The sequence below is a fragment of the Varanus komodoensis genome, unplaced genomic scaffold (assembly GCF_004798865.1).
Source record: "Varanus komodoensis strain SLA01 unplaced genomic scaffold, ASM479886v1 scaffold1, whole genome shotgun sequence".
In the NCBI taxonomy this organism is placed as follows: Eukaryota; Metazoa; Chordata; class Lepidosauria; order Squamata; family Varanidae; genus Varanus; species Varanus komodoensis.
Genome location: NW_025335268.1, coordinates 49,671,628 through 49,686,260, shown reverse-complemented (window position 1 = coordinate 49,686,260; position 14,633 = coordinate 49,671,628). Strand labels below are relative to the sequence as shown.

Below are 14,633 nucleotides of genomic sequence, written 5' to 3'. Positions count from 1 at the left end.
CTGCCCATGGAGCTGCTGGACGGGCCATCGCGCGGTCGCTGAGCCCGTCGACGCGGCTCCCGCCGTCGCCTTTCTCCGCGCCCCTCCCGGCCCCCTTGCACCATGCTACCTGCCCTGCCGGCGACCGGGCCTCTCGCTCCAGCTTCAGGGCTCCTGCCGTCCCTCGCCATCCTTCCGAAGAGACTGCCAGGAGGCAACTGTTGGGGCCATTTGAAAGTGCAATAATTAATCGCCGTCGTCATCGTTTTGCTTTTTGTTTGCTTTGGCTTGTTTTGCTTTTCAAAGAAGAAGACTGGGAGACATTTCTCGGAGGCAGGTATTTCGAGGCTCGCCCTCCCCTTCCTCCCCTCCTTTCCCCGTTTCTTCTCCTCCTTCTCCTCCTCCCCGAAAGGACAAGAGACGTGAACTTTTACAGGGTTACTATGCAATTGCGACTGGTTTCTTGGTTCTTTATCACTTTGAACTTGATGGAATACGTCGGCAGCCAGCAGCCCCCTTCCAGAGTCCGGCGACAGGGAAGAAGTAAGTGCTCGTTTTGCTCTTTATCTGACGCCAGGTTTGGACTTCTCTGTTGGGTTGGCCTTCCGTGCGCTTGGATGCCCCGGTAGCTCATCAGAGGAATAGTCTCAGAGAAGGGGGAAATGCGCCGTAGGTCTCAGGCAGCCTGCCCTTTACTTATGCATTGGCTCTGAAGCAAAAGCACACTGGGCTGCTGTCCCAGGTAAGAAAGCACAGGACTTCAAACCTGATGAAAGGATGCTGCTTCTCTGCGCAGGGCGATCCTAAGCGCCCTGCTCAGAAGCAAGTGTCACCGAGAAGCTTCCCCTCTCCAAGAAGTGTGTATATGGTGCAGAACATGGCAATGAACATGCGTGGCATCGTGCAGTGTACTTTTTAAAAATAAGTATAATAAAGCCTGCATAAAAGATCAAAGAAGGATCATGGTTTACTCCCTGGGTGGGCAGCTTTTCTTGGTATCCTTCACCGCTTCTCCAAGGCTTAGAAATGCATCACTGATTCAAACTCAATTAGATGAAGCAAAGATTAAATGTCAGTTAATTTCTTTATGTATTTTTCCACCAGTGCTTCCCCGCAGCTCATGGTTCAGGATCCGGGAAGCATATCAATGCCCCACACCCGATGATGTAGTATTTGGCCCCTTTCTCTCTCCTCGCACCGCAGGACCACATACTTGAGGCACAGCTGGATGGAACAAGTGCCTTTGCGGTTCTTTGCCTGGTAGTCTGAGAGAGGTCTGCCTCCCACTGAACGATGGCCACTATAATTGGATTGTTGGAATGGTTCTAGGTTGTACCTTGTCAAAAGCAGAAAGGGAAAGAAAGGGGACCTGCGGGGGTGTCCCTTGGTCCGCAGTATTACAAAGCAGGAATAAACGCCCAGAGAGAAGCCCTGGGCTCCCTCCTCCTTTCTGTGAAATTCAGGGGGTGGACAGGCAACTAACCTAACCACCTCCCAAGGGGAAATAACATGCCAGTGGGTGCTGGTTATGCCCAACCAGAAAAAGAGAAGCCCCCAAGGGAACGTTGTAGAACAAGCAGTGCTGACAATATTAATACAGTGATGTGCAGTGTAACTCTCCACAGTTTTGATCAGCTGCATAAATGCTGCTGAGCTCAACTTATTCTGTAAGGAAGGATATGTGTCTGTCCCATTGATTGCAATCAGAGGGATTTGTTTTAAGTACTGCAGAGGTGTCCATTGAAATCGGCTCTGCCCAACTTTGGCTGCATCATGTTGCTGTTTGTTTCGGAGGTCCTGGAGGAGAGGGACCCAGCAGGGCCACCTTTCCACAAACTTAACCTTGGATTGCAGTAGCTGGCATGACCAGAGAGCCTAAAAGATTTGATGTGGTTTGTGGAGAATGAGGTAGTTCTGTCCAGCTTGATAATGCTTTGAACTCAACTAGGTTTGCCCAGTAATGAGATCAGACTATAATGCAAGTGAAAATAGAGTTAAGAAGAACGAGGTAAACCTAGGAGAGCTGGTGAAAGTTTGGCCTCTCCTCTCCTGGTTTCTTTCAAAGTCATGAAGGAAAGAGTGTGACTCTATGCTGTTGGGTTGTAAGGTTTTATCCCCTCCTCTTTCATCTGTCTCCCTAGTGGAAAATGACAGTCTTTACCCACAAAAATGTTGTTGTCCTCTCCCACACACGTCCCATCCTATCTCCAAAAAAACAATCCCTTTGTAGTCCTTCATCTACTCCAATGCTTCCTCCTCTGCTTTCTGGGCTTCTTTGGGCACGTTGTGCTTCGCGACAAGAGTGGCATTTGCTTGACAGTTCTGCCCTGATAGGAAAGAGGAACTGTCAGAACACATGCCAGTCTGTATCCAGTAAGTAACGCTTTTGACGGGGTTGTTTCCTTAGTTTTGCCCAGCTTTCCCTTTCTGCACCTTGGCACGTGTGTCTCTTGAAAGCTCCCTTTGTACTGTTGGTCTCTGCGAAACAAGGTCCGTCTGATTCACCACCGGTGATGCCCTGAAAATATCGCCTTTTCCAAGGGGCTCTGGACGTCCTGCAGCCCAGTTAGCAAGGGGAGCAGGAAGGGCTGATTAAACACTGACATGATGCTGATATATTGCCTGGAGCGACAGAGCAGGTCGTTTTGTCCAGTCCACTCCTTTAACCTGGGTAGCAGGACTTGGACCTTGTGCATGGGGTTCCAACTTTTCCAGGACAGTTTGACAAGAGGTCACGAGAAGGTGGGTGATACCTTTGAATAGGTGTGCGGGGACCTCCCCTCTCTTCTCCCCCTATATTGTTTTGGCATGCACTCCATTTACACAGGTCGCCTCTTGGACTCCAGTATTTGGACTCAACGGTCCAGGAGAAAGGCGGAAATGCGTTTGCTTAACTTGGAACTCTGCACTGCTTTCTCTGCATACGTTGGGGGCCGGGAAGCAGTCTGGTACAAGCATGCTTATCCCTGTATGGCTATAACGTCGAGTGATGGTCAGCACGTCTGAATTAAACCCCAAGGCAGGACTTTCGCTTCTCCAACGCAAGGCTTTTCAACTTTCCCGGACGCAAGCCTCGCTGAGTTGAACGGGGCTTGCTTCTAGGTAAGTGGGTTGGAGGCTGCAAATTCCTGTCACCAAATGCAGGGTGATCAAAAGCTGTCAAGGGACTGCGCATTCGTATGCGAAGCAGCCGAGGGATCCCAGGAGTGACGGATCTCAGGCACTTCTGTATCTGTACACACGGATTTCCCTTTTTCGACGGCTGGAAGAACTGAACCAACGACCAGAAGCGTCGTCTTGGCATCTGGTTATGTAAAATTTGTCCGAATGGGGCCGGGTGTGGGGGATAAACGCGGGAGTGTCTTGCCGTGATTTCTCCAGAATCGGATGAGCAAATCCCTCTTTCCCTGAATCTCCAGCGCGCCGCGGAGCTGCAAAACTGTGAGGGGTGCGACCCCTGGCGTCCGCCCGCTGCAGGCGCGCGCGCGGCAGCAGCGCCGCCCTCCTCTTTGCAGGTGCGCGCGCCTCTGAGGCGCCCGCTCGGGGGCTCCGGGCGCGCCGGGTCCGCGGGGTCCTCTGTGGGAGCGTCACTTCAGAAGTCCCACCTTGCTCCGCCCCTGCTGCAGCCTTGCCATTGGGTTCAAAGGCAGCAACAATCTCGGTCCCTAAACTTGCATTTGGGGACAATGACATGATGGGGAGGGGGCGATGGAGCAGATGACGATGACGAGATCAGAAGAACAGATGTTTAAACAGCCCTGTAGAATCACTTCTTATCGTTCGTACAAACTAATTAGGCAATGTAAAGCAGGCGAAAGATTTACTTCAAAGGCAGATGCTGCTTACAAGATTTCAGACCAAGGAGAAAGAAACAGTCTGAGAGAGCCAGGGGTGCAATTTTAGAGAAGGGCTAAGCAGGGATTGCTTCATCTGCATTCTTTATGCATCAGAATAAATGGTAGCAGCTACATAAAACTAGCCTTGGGGTTGTAATAATGTATTACATGTCACTCATCATGCTGCTGGTATTTTCCAAACATGCCAGCCCACCCTTGTGTCAATTCTTCAACCCATCAGTTCCAGTGTGTGTAAATCCATGTGTGTGTTTTCCTTCTACACTCTCCATGTAGCATCTACTCTGTGAGAGACCAACGCTGGGGAATTATTTGTCAGTAAAGGAGATGGAATTATGGCTTCCCCCAAAGTGCACAGAGAGCTGAGCAGACTTTTCTATTTTTTATTATTATTATTATTATTATTATTATTATTAGAGCATTTAGTGCCCAGTATGCTCTTTATTTCACACATTCCCAAATTTAATCCAAGCATTTGCTTGGGAATAGGGCAATGAAGGGAGGTGATCTGAAGGGAGGGACAGGGAATTGAGAAAGTCAAAGAAACAGGGAGAAACTTAGGGAATAGAAGCTGTTCACTTATCTTCAGATATTCCTACCTCACCTGTGAAATTTTACAGGTTTTCTACTAGCATCTCATTTCACCTCACAAGAAGAGCAGATACACTGGCCATGCCACAAGGTGCTTTTGAAACTCCCTTCAGCTCCAGACGATCAGAATTTGATTCAAGACTAGGACAGTGAAGCCACAACCAGTAGAATGACAGGGAAATAACTTCAACCGCAGTCCAATATGTGGTCACAGTGTCTAGTGGGCAGCCAGCACAGGGGAAAAGAACCATCTAAGCAGAGTTGCCTCTTGCAGTCATGTGGGTTGGTCGTCCCTGTGGAAAGCGAACATGGTCTTTCAGGACAGAGTTCTCCTTTTTACACTTTCTGAAGCCATAATTATCATTTATTTATGTAATCAAGCAGTTATTCACTACTCATAATTTACTGTAATGAAAATGAGAGCAAAATATTTATTTTAAAGGACAAAATGTCCCTGAGTCTGCAGATCTATAGGCATTCATATATAATTCATAATGGGAAATTTTATATGTTCAGATAAAGTCAACTTCTTTGCAGGGGTGGGGGAAAATATACCAAGGCCATTCAAGGAAAATCATTTCGGGGTTAAGTCAGATAAAAAAAACATAGCCCGGATGCATTGTCAGTAAACTCACTGATAAAGAAATAATATTTCTTCCCTTCTGAAGCTAAACTGCAGTTTGTTTATTCAAATTACAGTGAAACATAGTTTTAAGAAATTAGCTGTTGTTTTATATTTATTCAGATAATAATTCTCAGATAATATTGTTTCAATAGCCTTGCAAAGGTAATACAAGGCATTACTCCATTTGCCATGTGCTTAAAAATGAGCATCATTTATCAACATAAATTAGAGCACAATTAAAGGTAAAGGTAAAGGTTTCCCCTTGACATTAAGTCCAGTCATGCCTGACTCTAGGGGGCGGTGCTCATCTTCATTTCCTAGCCAAGGGAGCCAGCGTTTGTCCGCAGACAGTCTCCGTGGTCATGTGGCCGGCATACCTAAACATCAAAGTGCATACCTAAACACCGAAGTGCACGGAATGCAGTTACCTGCCCACCGAAGTGGTACCTTTTTATCTACTTGCATTTGCATGCTTTCGAACTGCAAGGTGGGCAGGAGCTGGGACGGAGCAACGGGAACTCACCCCTTGTGCAGATTCAAACCAGCAACCTTTTGATCTACCAGCCCAGCAGCACAGCAGTTTAAACCACTGCGCCACCTGCAGTCCCTAGCACAATTAGAGCATGTCTAAACTAAATTCCATTAAATCCAGTGGAGATGACTCTACACTCTAGGAGGAAATCCAGTTGAATGCCATGGAGTTTACTTCTGTGTGGACCTTAAGGGCTTTGCCAGACATTCTGTATGTGACTAAATTGCCTTTATAAATTAAATGAATACTTAGTTTGATACACTCTTACTATGCAGATAACATTTAATAGAATTTGAAAAGGTAAGAATCCCTCACCCTTTTTAAAAACAGATGGCAACACATGTGTGGATAAAGGGGCTCAAGGCGCATTCACCAATCTCTTCCAAACTGAAAAACATTTTGCAATCATCATACATAGGAGTACACTTGCTTTTTCTTGAGGAGGTGCATGTTTGTGTGTTACGCAGTTCATCTGTTGTCCATTTTATCTTTTTTCCTAAGCATTGCACATTTTGATGGTACCATGATGAACAGTATACACAGCAGTGATGCAAACATGTCCTAGCATTGTTTATCTTTCTGGTGTTGAACGGATTAAGTGCAAACCATCTTAAATGGAAGCATATTTACAGTTATATGTCATTCATTCAAAGCAGCAACAGGGTTAAAGAACATTGCATATTAGTGGAAGTTATTTCAAGTGAAAGAACTAGTGTGTGAGAGTGTGTGCTGAATTCTCATAAAAGTTAACAGGTGGGATAGAGGGCATTTTTTGGAAAGAAAGAGGGAAGGTGACACTCCCTCCCACCCACTTGCTTTTCTCCAAGCTGCTTCCTTTCTCTGTCCTTCATCCCTCTCATCAACTGCTTTGAAACATTTATTTGCCACTTTAGAAACCTGTACAATTGAACTCTGAGTTAAAAAATCTTCCAATAAGTAAATAAATGCCTTCTCCTCCACTGTACATATGATAACTCCCGAAGAGGAAGCACACCACGAGAAAAACAGAATGGTATCTACCCAGGTATCACTCCTGACAACCCAGAAACAGGCTGTAAGTAAAGGGAGAAGTTGTTCCCAGACTTCTGGTTCTTTGTCACTCTCTGTTGTGACACTGCGAGTCTGTGACAAAAGGATAGAATCTTGGAAAAGGTTAAATACATGCGCATATATGAGGTGAGTAGAGAAAAAACAGACCAAGCTCCAAAGAAGGGTGGGACAGGGTGCAGTTTCATTGCTATCAGGGCTGAGCCTGGCTAATGTCTGGGTGTTTGTCGCCCAGATCTCCATAGAAGACAAGCTGAAATAGGCACTTAGAAAGGTGTCTTCTTGAGTAATATAATGGTACTGATAACCAGTAAGTTTGTAAATGTGTTAGAAAAAGGAGACTGCATGTTTATAAAGAGAAGATGAAATTTCCCTTGACAAGAAATTAACCTGGCCATTGTGGATTTTCTTTCCACGTAAGTATAATTTGAAGGCTTTCCTTGTTTTATTTTTTAAAAAATAAATATACTACTGTTTTGTTAGAATAAATGCCTTGCTGGAAAGTGAGGATTTTTTGTTTTTAACTATCAAAAGTATATTCCAGGCATTTGGAACCTTGTCCTTTAACAGTTGAAATAAGTAGCTATTATTAATATTTACAATGTCAAAAAGTTATAAACAGGCATACTTAAATAATTTTTTACCAACAAAAATATAATAATCATTGCATGGCATTTATATGCCACCATTTTTCCTCCTGCAAAAAGAGGCCTTTAGTTCAGCATGCATAAACCTATTTCATTACAGCTTAATGTATTAAAACAATTTATTTGGTCAAAATATGAGAAGTCTTAAGTTCCAAATCTAGTTAAGATGTAAAATATGCCTGACCATGCAATCTTACACATGTCTGTATAGATGTAAGCCCAACTGAATTCAGTGATAATTACTTCCATGTAACTGTGTATAGATAGAGTTGCAGACTCAGAGGTCCTTTTTGCTTATTTAGATGCGGTGTCACTCCTTGTGGCAACACCTTCATCAGGATGCTGTGGTCCATCTGCATGTCGCTAGCTTACTTGTATTCATGTTGTTACCTGCTTGTGCACATTTGAGTGTGGAACCCCATTATGTATAAGAAGGAAAGGGTGGAGACACCTAAGTTGGCTCTCATTAGCATAAATTGGGGAAATCAGGTTGCATTCTACTTCCAGTGCTATGGAAACAAATGTTTGCTTTGTTCTAAACTTAATTTCAGACTTAGTCTAGTGTAGTGAAAAGTTTTAGTGAAAAATTAAAGTCCCTTTCTGTGCCAATCGAACTAAAATATCCAGATAGTTCTGCTTCAGGAAACATGAAAACGTAGAGCTTACTCTTAATACATACACATATTGGAACTGAAAGATATTGTTTGGATTTTGGAGTGGTGCCAATCAAAGAAATGACCTTACACTAGGCAGAATCTATGAATTCACATTTATTTGCTTGGTGCTTTGTTACCTTCGGGCCCTAAAGGCCCTAAGTAAGATACAGGTAGCTTGCATTCAACATGCTACCTTCGTTGCTAAGCAACTGGTTGTATGAACTTGGAAATCCTGCTCCTCACCTGACACTGATAAGTGAATAGCAGGACTCCTAGACTAGGCATAGCAAGAATGAGTGCTGGATACAGAGAAAGAACAGAACTCCAATTGCTCAAGAAGGCAGTTCTGCTTCTTACTCTCAGCATATCCCCCATGCCCCAAAAGCCACTCCTCTGGATAGCATACTGATGAAGCATAGAAGAACTGCACTGGAATGGAGAAGCCGGGATAAATGGGTGAGATTGCCTTAGGCAAACAAATATAATTTTACACTCATCAAGATGTCTCTGAATTCAAGCCAATGATATTGCTTGCACAGCTTTAATGACATATGGAATAGTTTCATGGAGACTCTATTACACTGATGTCGCTGACCCCAACAGTTGCAACTTCTTGGTACTCTGACTCCTAGCCTCTCTAACTGACCAAAAAATCCAATCCAATCCAACCCAACCCAACCCAACCCAACCCTTCCCATCTGTCCTCTCCTTCCAACCCCTTTTTTCATCTCCCTATCTTGTTCCAGTCTTTGTTTTAATCTAATGCAGTACAGAGAACTACATATATTCAAGCTAGAATATGGCTGAGGCTGCTATCAGACAATTTAATTATTAGAAACTTTTTTTTGTTCCTAGTGGTTATGCACCACTGAAAAGGATAAAATATATGTTTTCCAAAACTTTACATTTTAGTTTTAATTTTAGTGACTATTAATCTCTAATCTACATTATTATATGTACAGGAAGGGGAATCTCCATCCCACACATTTTGGAATAAATCATCACTAATGCCTAAAATTTATACAGAGTCCAAACTTCTTTGTATGCTACTTTCCCCCGGAAGTTGACATTCTACATTCATAGCAGAGATTTATGAGGGGTCTGGAACACTCTTCTGGGACTATAAAGACTAACAGGATTTTTGTAAAATAAGCTTTATGGATCATACCCTACAAAAGCATGTGCCATAAGAAACAGGCTTGGATCCTAAGATTCTGTAAAGGTTCACAGAGATAAAGCTTTCCTTCTCCTCCTCCGTTCCCTCCTCTGGCCACCTGCGCTTCTGAAAAGCCTTTCTAGAGGATTGTGCGGCTCTCCTGAACAATGTGCTATGAGGTACAGGGAGCTGCTTTGGAATGTGAATCACTTAAAACTAGGCAGAGGGTGACTTACCCAAAGTGTGGCATGACTATGTATTGATTTTACTAAAAGGCTACCCATTTAAAATGTGTGGATGAGCTCAGCATCAGCTCATTGTTGTACCAATATGTACCCCAAAAGGCTGATATTTGAGTTTTGGCAAATATGAGTGTGGGAAAGGTTAGAAGGGCCATTACTCAGAAGAATGGGATCTGCTTTGCTTTTCTTCATCAAAAACTCACCCTGTAGTAGAGCTTCACTTTGCCAAGAATAAATGCTATGTTAAGAATGTGCAGTTTAGGCAAGGTTCAGATATATTTACCTATCTGGTATCACCAGGCAACATCAGGTTCTATTTTACATTGGCATATATTTGAATTGAATTCAAATACTAATCGCAAATATAGTAATAACTAGCTGATGTAGAAACACCAGCATTACTTCACTGGACCCCCTTACACAAATCTAAATGCCAAAAACATGGCACTTTAATGTATTTTGTAAAATTTATGCTTGTTATCAGCACATTCAATAATCCAGCAGAATTTATTGAAGAGAACCTTAAGAATATGATACATGATTCCTATCAGCTTTATGGGTCAGAGAGAGGGAAACCATCCAGGTTTTCTGCAGTAGATCTTCCACAGACAGACTTAGCAACAGTAAACATTACTGTAGTGGCTGTTTACCAAAGCTGCAAGTGCTAACATCTCCAAGGATTTTATGACTTTTACTGTATCTCCTTATCATTATGTTTCATCAGTATCAATGAATATTTGTCCTATTCCTAATTAAAACTTCAATTCCCCATCTCTTGCAAATATATTCATAGGGTGGTGGTGTGACCTTTCTAGTCCTCTATTTGAAGGGGTGCTGTTCTATTCAAATGGCCCATCCATTTTAAGTCTGGCTTAAAGATGAACAACTGTAAGAAGGAATAGCAGGAACTTTCAAGCTGCTCATCAACAGTTGGCACTGGACAATGGAATGGACAATAGGCTGAACAGTTCCACAACTGGTCTCAGTCATTCCCACTATGGTTAAATGTAAAATGTTCCAAGGAATTATTTACAAATCTGTATTTATAATATAAATGGGATATACAAATTACGTTATGCAACTTTGTCTTCTGTTTTTTGGTGATGAGTAAGTGGCTGCCCTAAGACTAGTTAGAAATGGTTGAATTGGCTTGAGTAGAATGATTAAGACAGTGAAATCCTATATGTATTCTCAGATATAAGCCCAACTGAGCACTCCCAGGTAAGTGTGTACAGGACTGAAGTGTTACAGTGCAATCTTAAGTATGATTATCTGGAAGTAAGTTTCAGTGGACTGGTTCAAATAACACAGCCGACTCATTGCGGGTATTTTATCCATTGTCATAAGAACCAGTTATTGTGGCTTATTCAACGCTTAATCAACCCTCTCTTAACCTACAATTTGCTGTAGCTGCTTAACCCACACAGCAAACACACATGGGCTGGTTAATCCATGATGAACTGTGATGTGTGCTGGCATGTGCGGCAGCCACCTTGCACAAGTTCTGTCTGAGCCAATGAGGTTTACAGTATATCAACAGAACCTAGTCATTAAGTTTCACTTAACCCCCTACTACATATCATAGGTTAAGCAAGGGTTGTTTAACCTGCAGGTAACCCATGATAACAAGGTTTGGTTAAAAATATAAGAAAATCTGTGCTGGATCATACCAAAGGTCCATCTAATCCAGCATTTTGTGTACATGGTGGCAAACTGACTGCCCACAGAACTCTTCAAGCAGGAAGCATGCAAGACCTCCTCCTGCCCAAACTCCTCAGCAACTGGTCTGGTAAAGGAGGTAGCACATAGCCTGCAAAGCCAGTAGCCACTGTAGCCTCCTCCCTCATGAATCTGTGTAATCCCTTTTTAAAGCCATCCAGATTGGTGGCCATCACCACTTCCTGCAGCAGGATAAGACCTCACAACTTTGGATCAGGCCAGCAGGAGATTTTATATTCAAAGCAGTGGTTGTACATGCCCCACATACCCCCATACACACTAATCCTCTATGTTGTATGAATCATGTGATTATATTAAATGGGGCATACTATCAGCCAGGTGTGCTATAACCTTATACAAACATATTGGGAATAAGCTCCAATTGAACCATGAGACTTAACTTCTAAGCAAACTTTCCTGTTTCTTCATGTAAGAAAGAGTTGGGGTTTGATCTTTAATTAAATACTAGAGAAGAGGATGTGGAAATAAGTGTGTTTAGTTTAGTTAAATGTTGTCCTTGGGGTCACAATGGGTTCGGACTGCACAACTAACCGCAGCAACAACAACAACAAAAGGTTACATTACAGCAGAGAAGGCATGGGTAGCATGTGGCCCCCACAGCATACCAGGATGGTCCCCATCATTCTCGCTGGGCCCTGAGTCCTTCCAAAAGATTTTTTAAATTAACCAAAGAAGCCAGTGCAGTTTGGACTACTAAAAAGGTCACCCTTCTGGTATGGAGCTCTGTAAGGGTCAGGTTTAGTTTACACATTTAGCTTTGCTGCTTTTGATTACCTGCAATGGTCAGGACACCATTTTGGCGGGGGGGGGGGGGGGGGGTTGGGTTTTGTTTTTAAATTAGGGTTCCTTGGTCACCCAGCGGATGAGACATGGGAGGCTGTATCAAAGGCTTTTTGGAAAAAGGTGGATTCCGTAAGAGTTTATAGAAAATCAGTCCCACCATGATAGCCCTAATTCAGTGTGTACCCATCCCGCTGCTTTCATCTTTTTTGTCAGGTGGAGAACCGGAAAAGAAGATTCAGTCAAAGAGTTCTTGCTGTCATTCAGTTTGGTACCAAGTATTTGGTAGCCTTGCCTTCTGTTGTTTTTATGTCGGAACTGCTTAAAAAGCTGGGGTACACAAGTGCAAGCGCAGGGAGAGTAGAGCAGTGGAAAACCTTGAGGTAGAACAAGCACTTCCTGTATGAATCTCCAGCAAGAGCTTCTAGCACATCACCTCAAAGAAGAAATGCAACATCAAAACAGTAGGACGCTAGAGGGTATGAATTCAGATTAAAATTACACCAGATTTTTAATATAAATACAAGTTCGGAAAGAATGACTAACATTTAAATAAAAATATAATAAATCTCACTATAGTAGAGATGTCTGAAATTAGGTGACCTGTGTGCCTGCCTGTGCTACTTGCTACCCAGGTTAAATCAACTGTTGATGGGCAATCTCAAGGTGTCTTCTCTGCCTTCTTTATATTTAAACTGGATAGCTCTTCAAAACAAGATAACTTTCAAAATAGAGCACTGTCCTCTGACAACCCTTCCAATAAAGAAATGCCCTCTGTAAAATAGGCCACTACTCTGGGCTCCCATTTCTATTGCACAACAATCTGTAAAAACAATATAACATATTATGTAGCCGTGATATGTTGATGTGAAGGCAACTTTGCAAACTATAATTTGCCTCTAACTATCGTTTGTCAATTTTTCAAATTGAAATAAACCACTGTTAAGTCTTGCAAACTATGATTGGGCATGGTTTGGCAAAGATCAATGTTGTTAACTTGATTGCCAGCATGTGTGAAGGTGTTATTACAGAACCAAGGAGCATGATGTTTTTTCGTAAAGTGAAGTGGTAGGTCATGCATTCAGCTGTGAGTTACAGAATGCCAAGTGACGAAATGGAGAGACATTAAATGTGTAGGTCAGAAATTAAGTGAATTATTCCTGAAAATAGCAGCATAAGCAAAACGTGCAGTGGACTGAATGGGTATGGTACAACCAAAGTTAACCCCATTTAAATACCTTTGATTTTAATTGGAGAGTAAGAAACTCATGCTAAATACTACCAATGAAATGAAGTGATTAATTAATTTAAGTAAATTCAGTTTGGCTGGACTGTCCCCCATGCTGGTGACTAATTGCTGGCAGAACTTAAGAAATAGCCTGTTATTTGGTAGTTATTTGGATATTATAGAACATTTACAATCTTTTAAAGTTAATTTCCATCAAAATTACTTGAGATTTTCTACTGTTAATTCTGAAAGAACAAATGAAATACTCCAAGAACTAGAGAGACACAGCTGCAAGAGGCATTTGTTATTTTCACCAATCAGTGGGACTCTCCCCTGCACATTTTTGCTGGTTAGCTTTTTCTCTTGTCCCATAAATATGTCCTCCATACTGAAAATAAATAACTCACCATCACCATAAAGTTACTGTGTGTGTGTGTGTGTGTGTGTGTGTGTGTGTGTGTGTGTAATCACGTAATGTCAGGTTGGAAATATAAATCTTATCTAATATGCCAGATCAGAAGGGAAGAATATTGCCACTGAAAAAAATAGGAAGTACCTTCCAGTAACTGAGCTCCAAGTCTCTCTTTTTTCACCTCTCTAAAAATATTTTGCTGCCAATAAGATGATTTGAACGGTCTCCATTTAGAATTTCTAAAAGAAAAATAAACATGTGGAACAGAATTAATTTATAAAACATGCCAACGTTTATCTTGGCAGAACACTTTTCAGCAGTGAGATTTTTCTCTCCCTTGCTTTCTTCCAGGCATGCACACATTTACTTTCCTCTACTGCTCCTATAAAATAGGCAAGTTATTTAATCCTATAATAGAGCAAGACTGTGCATTCAATTTATACCTATTATCTCCTATAACAGAGCAAGACTGTACATTCTATTTATACCCAGGAGCCAAAGCTATGGTTTCTTCAATACAGAAGGCTCTCCTTTCAAATGCAATGGAATTTGCCACACAATGGGAAACACTACAATCTGAGGGCTTTGGCCCAAATATTTGTTGATTTCAGTAGGCTTTGAAATAGGATTCATGCTTTCCTCTTGAGATGCTAGTTCTAATTAGAAGGCACCCTGAGGAATGCAAAGTCCATGCTTAAGCATTCTGTACTATCAGGGTAAAGTACTCAGACTGTGTTCACACATCACAACAAGAACCCGGTGTGGTTTCCACACTTCATGGTTTGCATGAATGTGCCTGACGGATAGTCCAATTCATTGTGAGAACTTCTTCCCTCCTGTCATCTCTTTTCCTTTCAGTCCTCCAGGTGGGATCCCAGGAGGCATCGCATGGAGGAATAAGGCTCCTCATTTTGATGATCACGATCATGAGTTGCACAAACAGGGACCGTCTCCTGAAGTGCAGCAGAAAAGACAAGGCAGCTGATCAGGCACCCTTGCCTCTTCCACTAGGTTGTGGTGCCTGGTTGGGGGCTGTACCAGGCAGGGGAAGCCCCCCCCCCCCGCTCCTCCCACTCATGTGCACTGGAGGCAGAAATCAGCTGGGCAGTGCTTGCGGAAAGCAGCAGCACTGCTCAATTGACCC

General features: G+C 42.7%; 1 protein-coding gene across 1 annotated transcript in view; it reads left to right on the top strand.

Moving 5' to 3' along the window:
- The first annotated feature begins 380 nt into the window (after positions 1 to 380).
- The window catches only part of RSPO3 (R-spondin 3), a 65,183-nt gene continuing 50,930 nt past the window's right edge, over positions 381 to 14,633 (top strand). Inside the window, 1 exon segment of the mRNA XM_044449042.1 lies at positions 381 to 522. Coding sequence (XP_044304977.1) covers positions 423 to 522 — 100 coding nt within the window. The 5' untranslated portion in view covers positions 381 to 422.